At 45.3% G+C, this 12,899-nt stretch overlaps 2 protein-coding genes and 1 non-coding gene across 3 annotated transcripts; 1 reads left to right on the forward strand and 2 right to left on the reverse strand.

Annotated features, from left to right (window-relative positions):
* The first annotated feature begins 1,605 nt into the window (after positions 1–1,605).
* Positions 1,606–7,019, forward strand: LOC136505379 (putative pumilio homolog 7, chloroplastic). The gene is made up of 5 exons (XM_066500528.1): positions 1,606–3,267; positions 3,518–3,680; positions 5,123–5,286; positions 6,071–6,335; positions 6,421–7,019. Exons 1-5 carry the CDS (start codon positions 1,748–1,750, stop codon positions 6,523–6,525), a joined length of 2,217 nt encoding a protein of 738 aa, XP_066356625.1. The 5' UTR covers positions 1,606–1,747; the 3' UTR covers positions 6,526–7,019.
* A 1,716-nt stretch (positions 7,020–8,735) lies between these two features.
* Positions 8,736–8,808, reverse strand: TRNAR-ACG (transfer RNA arginine (anticodon ACG)). Its single transcript has one exon. It is a non-coding gene; the product is annotated as a tRNA-Arg (tRNA).
* Positions 8,809–9,215: 407 nt separating this feature from the next.
* LOC136505385 (ras-related protein RABH1e-like) lies at positions 9,216–11,454 on the reverse strand. Its single transcript, XM_066500538.1, has 6 exons — positions 11,289–11,454; positions 11,061–11,131; positions 10,727–10,815; positions 10,138–10,249; positions 9,655–9,745; positions 9,216–9,545 (listed from the first exon to the last, which is right to left on the reverse strand). Exons 1-6 carry the CDS (start codon positions 11,403–11,405, stop codon positions 9,384–9,386), a joined length of 642 nt encoding a protein of 213 aa, XP_066356635.1. The 5' UTR covers positions 11,406–11,454; the 3' UTR covers positions 9,216–9,383.
* Between the last annotated feature and the right edge of the window lie 1,445 nt (positions 11,455–12,899).

The following is a 12,899-nucleotide window of genomic DNA, read 5'->3' on the forward strand; positions in this document are numbered from 1 at the left end:
CTTGGCGGCTAGCCCTTCCCAATGAGCCCCCGATGGTAGATCCACCTCTCTTGCCTTCTTCCTCCCTCAGCGACTTCGCTAATGATGTGCCTTTGTCTGGCCTCCTCCCTTGTTGGCTCCCCTTCCCTGTAGACCCCTCGCCATCCTCCTTCCTCGACAAGGCTCCTCCACCCTAGCGAGTAAGAACAGAAACGACGAGTGGGTCTTGTATGCTATGTCTACTGTAATGTATTTGAAAACTTCTGCTAGAGTAGATATAAAAAAACCTAGGCCATCAAAAGTGGAGAAGTCCTAAAACCAAAAGTAAAGTTTGTGATTTAAGGTCTCCTGCTAAAGTTACTCTCAATATAGCTAGTGTGAGCATATAAAAAAACCAACGAACATATCAAGGCAAGTTAAGATGGACCCAAAACTGAAGCAAGAAATGCGGCTCATGGACAATGAATTTCCAAATTTCTTGTTCTACCAGGCTCAGAGGCCATCCAGAATAAAACACCAATGTCCAATTCATGATGTGATATAAATTGTCGTATAAGTTTTCATGATAATTTTAAATTTTATAAAATTATGAAGTTTCCTATTATTGGTTGATTGAATTCAACATGTTGAACATGGCATACTATGAATATGGTCCAACATAGCATTTTTTTTGCCGATTCACAAAATATGTCGCCGGACGTTTTAGTTCCACTTTTATGCATGATGAAAAAAAAGAAGAAAATAGAACAACATTGAAGTTGTTAACAACCTCCCTCCATATTTCAACACGTTGAGTATTTTCTGCTGATTCACAAAATACCACATGACGTTAGTATACTACTTTTACGCATGATGAGAACAAACAAAGTAATGTACTGTAACAACCTCTGTCCAGATTTGAATACGGCGAACATGACATACTGCACTTTTTTTTTACTGATTCACAAAATATCAGGGGACTATTTTTAGACTTCTACCTTTATATAGCGTTATAAAAACAAACACTAAGGCTTGTTCGACTTCTTTTTTTAGCCGGAACAATATTTTTCTCTCACAACAATTGAACTGGAACAGTGTTTTTTAGTCAGTTTCAACCAAGTTTCAGACCAGCGAACGGGGCCTAAATGTTAACAACCTCTTTGGGTCTTTCCAAGATTTAGAGCGTGTTCAGCTGGCCAAAATCCGCTGGCTGGTTGGCTACAGTTTTCAGCTGAAGCAGTGTTTTTCTCTTACAAAATTTCTGTCAATATAAACAGTAAAAATTTAAGTCTAGCCCAACGTAGCCTTATTTATCCCTCCCATTCCCTGAAAAGTCTAAACCAATGCGCTGCACTGCAGCACTGCACAGGACTGCTGCGTGTCAGCGTGTGTACTGCTCCCTCCACCCATGCGAGTGCAGGAGGCAGGAGGAGCAAGGAGAGCTGAGCAAAGCCGCCGAGCCCAGCCCTGAAGCCCAGTCGTTGGCTATAAAACCCCGAACCCCATCTGCCGTCCTCCGGCTCTCCCCTTTTGCATGCCTCACCGGCCTCTCCACCTCCCTCCCCTTCCGCCTCCCTCCACTACTGCTAACCCCTCCCTGCTCCCCAATCCCGATCCGCCCCCACATCCAATCCCCGGATTCGCCGTCCCATCACCCCGCTCCGGGTCTCCGCGATTCCGTCCCCACTCCCGCCGATCTCCCCGATCTTTCTCAATCCCTCGGGGGGTTTGATTTCCCATCGTTTCTGGGTTGCGTGTGTGTTCCGGAGTACTGCTGATTGGTATTGAGATGAGGGCCGCGAAGGCGGCGGCGGCGGTGGAGAGGACGGAGGACAAAGAGATAGACTTGCTTCTCAGCGAGATCCCCCACGTCACGTCCCCGCAGGGGCGGCAGCGCGGGGTGGGCGTCATCGGCGACGGCAACGGCAACGGCGTGCATGGCGCCTCGGGTTCCGACGGCTACACTTCACCAATGCGCATCGGGTGCCGACGGGTACACTGCCCCACGGGTGCCGACGGGTACGATGCGCAGCGCCACGGCAAGGACGCCTACTACGACATGGTCCTGAACCGTCGCGACAATGGTGCTCCACTCCACGGCGGCGATGCAGGGGGCGTTGGCTTCCCCGCGCCGTCACCGCCCTCGGGACCGTTCGTCGGTAGCCCAATGCCGCCGCCGCCGCCGCCGCCGCCGCTGGCACTGGGGGTGGGGGTGGACGACCAGGAGCAGCAGCTGATCGCGAACCAGCTCCGCGGTCTGCGCATCGGCGACGCGCAGGACGCGCTCCAGCGCCAGGGCCCGCCGCCTGTCATTCACACGGCCCCGACTGAGGTCCCCGCAGCGCACGGCGCGTACGATGGGTACAACTTCGCGGCGTCAGGTTCTTCTGTCCGCCATGAGCACGTGTTCCTTGATCAGGCCAAACCTGTCGGGTACGTCGCAGCACGGCCGCATCGCTTCGTGTCGGACGTTGGCCTGGATGACTTTGGTGGTTTCCCCAGAGCCTTGGACACCAGCATTGGTGGCTTCATGTACAATAGGGTAGGGCATGGCACTGGCATTGGTTGGGGCCAAGGTTTGGTGCAGCCTGATTTCGCCGAGTCCTACCTGCTTTCCAGTCAGGCTGGTGCAGAGTTTTCCACCTCGAGTCCGGTTGCCCTCAAGCGACACTATGCATATGGTGGTGTCCCTGTGGCAGCCAACGGGTTTGCGAGAGGCAGAAATCAGTTTGATGCATTAAGTTGTGACAACAGTCCCAGTGAGGTTGGTGCAGAGTTTTTCAGCTCGAGTCCGGCTGCCCTTGACTTCCGTGGTGGACCAAAGCGACACTATGCATATGGTGGTGTCTCTGTGGCAGACAACGGGTTTGCGAGAGGCAGAAATCAGTTTGAGGCATTCCATTGTGACAACAGTCTGATGTTTGATGGGAAGAACATGAACTTCCTGGAACGTGAGAGGGAGAGGAGATTCCAGCGTGTCAATAGCAGGGCACTGGAGCTTGGGAGTTCTAGGACTTTGAGGTTTGACAATGTGGTTCGTGTCAAGGAAGGATCCATCTACCACATGGCCAAGGACCAAAATGGGTGCCGGTATTTGCAGGACAAGTTTTTGGAAGGGAAGCATCATGTCGATGCGATCTTTGAAGGAATCATTAACCACATTGCAGACCTTATGATCAGCAGTTTTGGCAACTATCTTGTACAGAAGATGCTGGAAGTGTGTGATGAAGGACAAAGGCTGAGGGTCATCTTAGTGCTGACGCAGGACCCTGTGAAGCAGCTGATTGCCATCTCTCTAAACACACATGGGTAATTATCTTTTCTTCTGAAAATTAATCAGAAATTTGCATTATGATTCTTGTCTGACACTACAAGCATTTGTACTTGGCAACCAATTATGTTATTTGTTGATTTTAGAATGCTGTGCTTTGAGTCAGTATAATAAAGTACACTGGCATCAGACCAAGTGTGCTGTGATGCTAACATTGCAATATGATCCCTTTTGTTTAGTGGGGGCATGCAATGATGCTGATGATTCTATTGTATTGATTTGTTCCAGGACCAGGGTAGTACAGAGATTGATAGAGACTGTTAGGAGCAGAGATCAGATTATGCTCATCATTTCAGCCCTACAGCCAAACTTCATGCTGCTTGTCAATGACCCCAATGGTAATCATGTAATACAGAAATGTCTGACAAACTTTGGAGCTGAGGATAACAAGGTACATAATGATTCCTACTAGTTTGTAACTTGTTTCTTCTATTTGTAAATAAATTCTGTCTTCGAGTAATAAGTGGTTGTTGCATTTTTTTAATCATGTTATTGATTTTGATTCTTTGAATAACTGACTCATAAGTTAGAGAACTGATGCTAACACATGGAATTTACTGGTTGTAGGAGTAGAATTGAGCATTTCTAGTTTCGGCTAGCAACTTAAGTTCATATGCATCTGTAATCATAATCAGACATGTTTTTTCTTGCATGAAGTAGTTTCTTTAAAAGTATATATGCTTGCAAACTAACAAACATTAAGCCTTGTCATCTCTACGTAAATTTGCTATTCTTGAACCTTTAGCAGTTTTTTTCAGAGACAGACAATATCCAGGACTTTGTGTACGAACTACTCTAGTTTACTCTGTTACATACTGTACAGAGAGCCAAAGGGCGCCTAGCTCAAACGGTTAGGTGACCCAGCGACACTCCTCAGGTCCTGGGTTTGACTCCCCGTGGGAGCGAATTTCAGGCTGAGGTTAAAAAAATCCCCTCGTCTGTCTCCATAACCAAAGTACTGGGGGGGCACCGGCCCAATTCTCACTTGGGCGACGGAAAGCCACCATGTAAGGGTGGAGGCGGGGGTTCAGGGGTTTTCTCGGCCGGATGAGAAGGTCCTTCTTATTTGTAATGCTGCGGGGGCAGTCTTAACCCCTCCGGTCGAGTTTTTTTTTATATTGTACAGAGACGTTGCTTGCATTTGCAAACAGTATGATTTAATAACTCTTAATGTTGTGCATTAATTAATTTATGAGGTCTGGATCCACCAGAATCCAAAGTTATATTCAGAAATTTAGACATTTAGAAAGTTGGGACCTGGAAATGACATAATACACTAGATTCAACTAAGTTCATTAACCAATAACTAAACTATGGCTATGCTATTTAAGTGGTTAATGACCATTTACCTATGCATATCATGTTTTGGTGGTGGTGATGTCTTATGATCAACCTTAAGGGTTTTCCTCACTTGTCCTGAACTTGGATTTGACTATGTAATCTTGTGTTTTTCCCCTTCAATATTGCCTTTGGCATATGTCTTCTGCATGGGAAGATATATTTTCTGCCTACACATGGTTTTTATATGCACTAATGATAGAGAAATTCTTTGGGGCAGATACAATTGTGTTCCTAATTTTCACCACTTCAAATTATGAAGTGAAAATAAGTAATAACAAGTTCGTTACTGTGTACTCAGATTCTCATATTATTATAATTATCTTGCTCGAGATCAATGTGGTGTCATGAAATTCTTCTGCTAGCAAACATATGCTAAGTATGCGTTGATCTTACTTTACTAGAGTATCTGCAAACATACATATGCTAAGTATGCATTGATCTTACTTTACTAGAGTATCTGCAGACATATTTATATTTACTCTGTTTAAACAGTTCATATTTGAGGGCGCTGCAGCCAACTGTTTTAACATGGCGGTACATCGCCATGGATGCTGTGTTCTACAGCGTTGCATATCTAATGCACGTGGTGTATACCAGGCCAATCTAATTGTGGAAATATGTGCTCGTGGCTTTGAGCTTGCTCAAGATCCATTTGGGTAAACTCTTGGTTGCTTATATTATATTCTGTTGCAAAAAAAAAAAAACCATTGCTTTGTGCTTGTTTTTCCACTACATTAGTGATCTGTCTGGTAGATTGTACACAAAGTCTGTGTACCTTTTTATTTCACTGCTTTCTTAGTTTTCAATACTGATGATCATCTCTTATATATCTTATATTTGTACAAGGCTGAACTTTGTTGGAAATAACTTTTCACCAGTGACTTAATTTGAGTGTAGCAAATGTTTGTTCTCCCTTGTTTATATAAACCTTTATATATGTATCTCAGTTCAAATCTATGTATGTTTCATGAGCTTTCTCAGTGATACTGTGTAGTTTTTTTTTTTCAGAAGATAACATATTAGCATAACAGGGACCATGAAACTTAAAATGTGTGGATAGTGTTATGAACTCTGTGCCAAGTCGCTTACTAGATAAACTAAGTGGTTTCTACCTATATTTTCCAGAAATAAAGGGAGCCCAAACTGTGCTGAAAGTCCCACATATTTTGGGTCATTGGGTCAACCCAAAACTTGCAAAAAATGAACTAAAATGTCATGCTTCCTAATTAATTTAGGAGGAGAAGGGCTAGTTGACTCACAAAACACCATTGGGTACACTTGCATCCTTAATCCTAACCCTCTCGATTGAAACAAGTCTTAATTGATTTCATTTATCTACGGTATTTTAGGAATTTATTTTGAACCAGATAGATGGCAAAACTCAGAACTGTATCAACTCATCCCACACTAAGATTGATTTCCCATTTCCCCTTGTCCCAGGAACTATGTGGTCCAATATGTTTTGGAACTGAAAATTCCTTCTGCAAATGCACACTTGGCATCTCAGTTTGAAGGAAAGTATATTTATCTCTCAAAGCAGAAGGTGAGCAGCAATGTGGTGGAGAGATGCCTAAAGTTTTTCCCGGACGATGCCAAAGCTGTCATAGTACATGAATTGCTCTTGCTCAGCGGGTCTCACTTTGAGCAACTGCTGCAAGACCCTTATGCCAACTATGTCATTTACACTGCCCTTCTCCACACCAAGGTTAGTATGCAACATCATCTTAGTACACCATTCGGTATGCGCAACATTGCATTTGTCATGCTCATTATTTTTGTCTCCATGGCAGGGCCATCTGCACAATGCCATTGTTGAAGCGATCCGCCCTCATGAGGATGCCATCCGGACAAGCCCCTGTTGTAAGAGGATCTGCAGGGCCCTGTCCAGGAGGTGAAAGTTGTACCATCTGTATACGTTTGGTACCAGGAGGAAGGTCGCTGGCCTGTATTTGATTGTTGTCAATTTATGTTCACTAGTTTGTCACCCATAATGTACTCCTCCACGCCGCCCTACACGAGCCCTGTCAGTTCAGAAAGGCAGGTTTTTGTTGCAGGAACAACGGTTTAAGTTATCGTCAGGTACTCAGGTTGTAAAAAAGGATACCGCCGTCGTGTCTTCCGTGGTGTAGTTTTTTTTTGCCGCAGGCCTGTCCTGATGGTGTGCTGTAGTGTAGATTGTAGAGTTGTAAAAGGAACCCGTGTGCTTTCCCCCCTTGGGTCTGTTTTGTATCTGCTGTATTGCTTTCCACTTTGGATTCTATGAGTTGTTGCTGTTGGACAAGGATCATTCAAAAAACATATACTTTTGGACAAGTGTTATACTTGTTTGCTTTTAGCCTTTTGTACATAACTGTGTGTTTTGAGGAACGAGATCAATGTTTCATTGAGAGTTGTAATCATCGTGTGCTGAAATTGTCAGGTTTCCTGGTGATGAGTGACATCCACTTTGATGAATATTTTTTTCCCATCAGCGATTAGCTTTGCTGCTGTGAAACGGAATGTTGATGACGGAATGGGGAATGGAATGTCGATGTTGGAATGGAAAAGAAAATTTTCTGCTGTGAAATTGAATGGCTGGAACAGAGCATTTGCCAAAAACAAAACAAAGAGAGTTGTAAACATCGTGTGCTGAAATTGACAGGTTTCCTGCTGGATAGATTTTTTTTGGCCAGTGGATACCCAGGAAATAAAGAAAATCAGATTACCAAGTGAACAGGCTGATGATAATTTGGCATGGCACTATGAAAAGAATGGTCTCTACTCTGTAAAAAGTGCATACTGGATGGCTCGGAAGCGCTTAACGGAGGAGCAGGGTGGTGGCCAATCGACTTCTGAAAATGCTGATGGTCGGCCAGTTTGGAAAGAATTCTGGAGGATCCCGCTTCCCCATGAGATCCTAATCTTCGTTTGGAAAATAGCGAACAATGGTTTAGCAACGCAACGGAACAAATTTCGGCGCAATATAGTTCAAAGGGACACCTGCGAAATATGTGGCATGGAGACGGAATCGCTAAATCATGCACTAGTGGGACGCCGTCATGCATGTCAGCTGCGTACGGCAATGAGAGAGCACTGGGCATTGCCGGACGAAAAACAGTTCCTCAATCTGGACCAATTCAATTTTCTGGATTTTCTGTTGAAGACTGAAAGGGATATGAGAGAAAGGTGCCTGATGATCTTATGGTTATGGCGTTCCTGGCAGGTGCGGAACGACGTCACACATGAAGCACGCGGTCTTTCCATTGAGGGTTCAGTTCGTTTCCTGAGAAGCTATTGGACAGAACTGTGTAATATCAGGCAAAATAGAGACATGACTGATCCGTTTGGCAAGCAACCGTAGCTCCCTGTATGCTGGACGTCAGGCCAAAAGAGGGAGACAACCGTGCCCCTGGCAACGGCCGGAGGCAGGATGGCGAAAGGTAAATGTTGATGGTGCTTTTCGCAGGTCGTCACAATGCGGCAGTGTGTCTGGCTGCTTGGCATGCTGTACCGGGAGCCAGGGACCCTGCAGAAGTCGAGGCGCTGTCGGCCAGGGAAGGACTCCGATATGCTACTGAAAATCCTGAGATCCCTGTGGTGTTGAAACCGACTGCAGCTCGATCTAGGCTATGCTGAAGAATTTGGCAAGGGATCGAGGGCCGCTATGCCTAATAGCGACGGAAGTGAGAGTGGTGGCCGGTGGCGAGTCTGATGTCTGAGTGGAAGATAGTCCACACGAGAAGAGAGAAACTGTGCTGCACACGAGCTCGCGCAACTGGCGCTAAGGTCCAACAGTTCGGCTGTTTGGCGCAATGTAGTTCCAGTTTGTATCGAGCAATTTATTGCTCAATATTGTAACTTGATTGTTGAGCAATAAAAGGCCTCTCTTTTCTTCGCCAAAAAAAAATGACAGGTTTCCTGGTGATTGAGTGACATCCACTTTGATGAATATTTTTTTCCCCTTCAGCGATCAGTTCTGCTGCTGTGAAACGGAATGTCGATGACGGAATGGGGAATGGAATGTCGATGTTGTAATGGAACTGAAAATTTTCTGCTGTGAAATTGAATGGCTGGAACAGAGCATTGCCAAAAACAAAACAAAACTGATAAAACGAAATCGGCGATGCGACTCCACTGGGGATCGGACCCAGAATCTCTGGTTCCGTAGACCAGCGCCTTATCCATTGGGCCATGGAGTCGTTAATTCTATTTTCTTGTAGCTCACCTGAGTAATACAGGAGACCTAGATTTACTGCTGCAGTGATGAAATATCATGATATAACTAAATTGTAATCGCGGCTGCGCGTCCGAGAAATCGAAGAGTTCTAATATAACTGAATATTGAAGGTGAATATTTGTTCAGCTTCAAAAAAATAATTTGATTCAGCTTGTAAACGTCCTGAAGTTTACTAACGGAGCTTCCACCTTTTCTTTGCAGTGTTTGTGTATTGGTCATTTATGTATTATGTAAGACTTTGTAATACTCTGGCTCGCTCTTCTTCTTGTATGATGTCAGAGGCTCAGAGCTCCTACTAATGTTTCAAAAACGAAAGAAAAAAGTGAGCTGCCGTTACCTCCACAGATTTTGTCCCTTGGGTTTCAAAACAGTTATGTACTAGTATATGATAACTTGATAAACATATCTGTACACAGAAATCGGCCTCTCCCTATGGATATCAGTATATCACTACTGGACGTCTGGACAAAACCCACTCTTCATCTCTCTGAAATTACTAACTCAATGTTGCAGTCTCAAAAAAAATCTGTCGAAGTCTCAACAGGAGCAACCACCTGATTTCTGCTCCAGCTGCGCGGCTGCGCCTGACGCTGACGAGCCGCTGGCAGGTCTGAGGTTTATATCGACCATGTCTTCATGTTTTGCTGACGAGAGCGCGTCCAGTCCTGGAAGGGATCCAGCGATCTTGCGGAACAGAGGCTGCAGGACTCAAGTTTTCACTTTTCAGATGTTTGATCAGCCATGGATATCAAGACAGAGCTTTTGCTTGTGAAAGTGAAGGGGGGAAACATTAATAAAGAGTCAGGACCTTGACGTTGAACCCAGCTTTTGCACTCGTCTCTATGAACATGGCACCATGCTCCTGTGCCTTGGCTTCTCCTTCGCCAGTGGACACTTTCCTGGTGACATCATATCCAGGGAACAAAAATCAGGATAGTTGGCCACTTTATTGAAAAACTATATCGCAAGAGTAATTCTTTAGATTTTGTACTGAGTAGAAGATGGGGCGTCGGGGATGGAACACGGAACTGATGTTATAATTATTAAATTATATAAAGAAAGGACATGACGCCCTGAACTGAAGTTTAGTCCTAGACCATCCAAACCGGCGGACAAAACGGTGGACTAATTTTTAGCCCAGGTCAACTAGTTGTTATAGCCCCTCTCAGTAATCCATATATCTAAATAATATAGGATTAAACTTTAGTCGTCTAATTTTAGTCACCTAAACTTTAGTCAGACTAACAACCAGTTCAAGTGGTCCAAACAGGCCTAATTCAGAGATACAAACCTCTTGTCAACAAGGTCAGTTTTATTTCCGACGAGGAAGATGAGCACATCTCCACCTCTTTGCGTGTTTACTTCCTCGATCCACTTTGATGTGTTCAAGAAAGATTGGCTGTCTGCAAACAAGGGACAAGAGCCTAGCATTGGACAAGGATAACATATACATATTTGAAGCGAAAAAGAAAGGTCAAAGGACAACGATAATATTATGTTTGTAGTGAAGCTTCCCCAAAATAAACCTCATTTGAAACAAACAATTCGACGTATTGGCTTCTCAAAATAGAAAAGCTGGAGATCATGGCATGCCTCACTGTATGGATTTTCTTTCTGGAGATTATTCAAAGCACTGAATTTTTGTAAACAGAAAAGCAGTGGCTATCAAATTTTATCAACAAAAAAGGCGACATTTTTTTTTTTAAAAAAAGAGAAAGACCTTCAGAAATTCGCTTTGAACAATTTCAGATTTGGCCTGTTACAGCTCTACGAGAAATCACGGGCAAAAGCTTCCGCATATCCTGTCTAGCGTAGAAAGCAAAGATATACTGTACGCGGTATACGCTAGCGGGAAGTGTTTTTGGAGACGGTCAACTTACCGGTGACATCGTAAACGATGACGGCCACGGAGGAGTCTCTGATGTAGCTCGGGATCAGGCTGCGGAACCTCTCCTGCCCAGCTGTGTCCCTACACATTTTAACAATTCACGCTCATAAAACTCTCTCTGTCAAAACCCGATTTCAAACAATCGATTCGCGCAATTGCTTTCAACGTATGCGAGGAAAAGGAAAAACTGGACGTCTTGATCTTTATCTTCTCTGCATCCATTACTCGTTACTCGTACGCACTAATAAGGAACTCCATGGGAAAGTCAAAGCATCGGCAAATCCGCGTGTTCAGTTCAGAGCTGAGGAGGATTCATCAGAGCATACCAGAGCTGAAGGCGAACAGTGCGGTCTTCGAGGTACATCGTCTTGGACAGGAAGTCGATCCCGATCGTCGCCTGCATCACGCACGGGGGGAGCAGATAGCAGCAGCACGGATCATCATCATCAGATCAGATTTCGCCGACAGGTTTCAGTAACGACGATCCTGCCTGAAAACACACGACGAGACGAGGGAGAAGAGGGAGCCGAAGATCGGCGGGCGGGCGGACCGACCTGGTAGGTGTCGTCGAACTTGTCGTACATGAAGCGGGTGATGATGGCCGTCTTGCCCACCGCCTGGTCGCCCAGGAACACGAGCTTGTACTTGGCCAGCGCCGACACCACCGCCATCGCCGCACACCGCGCCGGAGGGTAGCCGAGCTTTGCTGTGGGCTGTGGCTTGGCGTATGTCGGCGCGATCGAGGCTGGGCGCAGTGGCGGATCCAGTATAGTGGCACTGATGTCAGGTGACAGCAGTGGCATTTGGCCCGGCCCAGGTATACTCCTCTGTATTGGATCAGATGACAGCAGCCCAAAATCTCCAATGACATCACTGCTCTCAGCCCACATCAAAGAATCCTCCGTCGTCCAGCCTCTTGGCCTCCGTTTCCTTCTCCACGAAGGGTTGCAGGCTTGCAGCGAAGCCGAAACGACACAAACGACGCCGACTCCGCGACTCGCCGAGACGAAGCCGCACGCGACGTCGCCTCATTCCAGAGGTAAATATTTATTATTGTTTCTAGAAACAATTCCAGACTGCTATTTACACTCGTTTATGTATTACTGTTCACTGTAAGTCGTTGTCACAAGTTGATAATTTTATATTGACATCAGTGACCCAAAATTCTAGATCCGCCCCTGGCTGGGCGTCTAGAGACTTTAGGATCGCAGAACCGCGGAGTTGGTGTTTGGGGTTTGGACGCTTGCAACTGAGGAAAGGGAAGGAGGAAAAGGGAGGACGATTGCTTTGAACGGGGGAAGATGGGGTCGCTTTCGGCGTTTCAAATTAGGCTTCTCCTCGTCGTGGGGTGGAACAGGTGAAGAACCAGGAGTCCAGGAGGAGCGTTCCTTGCACCAGCTGTCATGCAACGCGATCCTGACAAAATTGCATTCCCTTTTACACCACGTAGGAAAATGGAAACTTATTTTTTTCCCCGATCAGAATAAAGAATATAATAATTCTAGAAAGCGTAACTTGCGTCGTGTAGGGTTGGTCAGCGCTAATCAGCGGATAAGTAAAGTAAGGGCATGTTTGGATTAGTTTTATATTCTTAAAAACCAAGTTTTGTCTCTAGTTGCTAAATCTAGATTTTGACCAAAAATTGGTGGGGGTTGTTTGGATCCTTCTCTTGCTTTATTTATTGCTCACAAGGTCATAAGAAACTGACAAAAGCTGGGTATCAATAGCTTCTTGATTTTTAAGGATCGACAAAAACTGACACAAGAAATTAGGTAAAAACTAGCCTATTTAGATCTCACCGGTTTTCAAAAACTAGAATCTTAAAAAATGGTGGGATCAAAACAGGGCCTCACACATGCCTTGTGCTATTGACCGGACAGGGTCGCCGTCCCCAGAACGTCCAGTACAAAACGGAAGCTTTAATTTTTGTCCCGAAACCCGCGAACCGGTTCCCCTAGTCCTGTTGCGGCATCCGCGCTCGCGCTCGTGCCTCGGGTGTGACCTGGTCTGGTAGGACGTACCAACTTTTTTTATTTTTAGTCCTTTTTTTGAAAAATTATCACAAATATGCCCCTAGAGGTATGATTTCAAAATATAGACCCTTATCTCGACGCCATCGTTGCTGGCGCCGAGCTTACACTTCTCGGCGCCATCGTTGCTGGCGC

The sequence above is a fragment of the Miscanthus floridulus genome, chromosome 1 (genome assembly GCF_019320115.1).
Source record: "Miscanthus floridulus cultivar M001 chromosome 1, ASM1932011v1, whole genome shotgun sequence".
In the NCBI taxonomy this organism is placed as follows: domain Eukaryota; kingdom Viridiplantae; phylum Streptophyta; class Magnoliopsida; order Poales; family Poaceae; genus Miscanthus; species Miscanthus floridulus.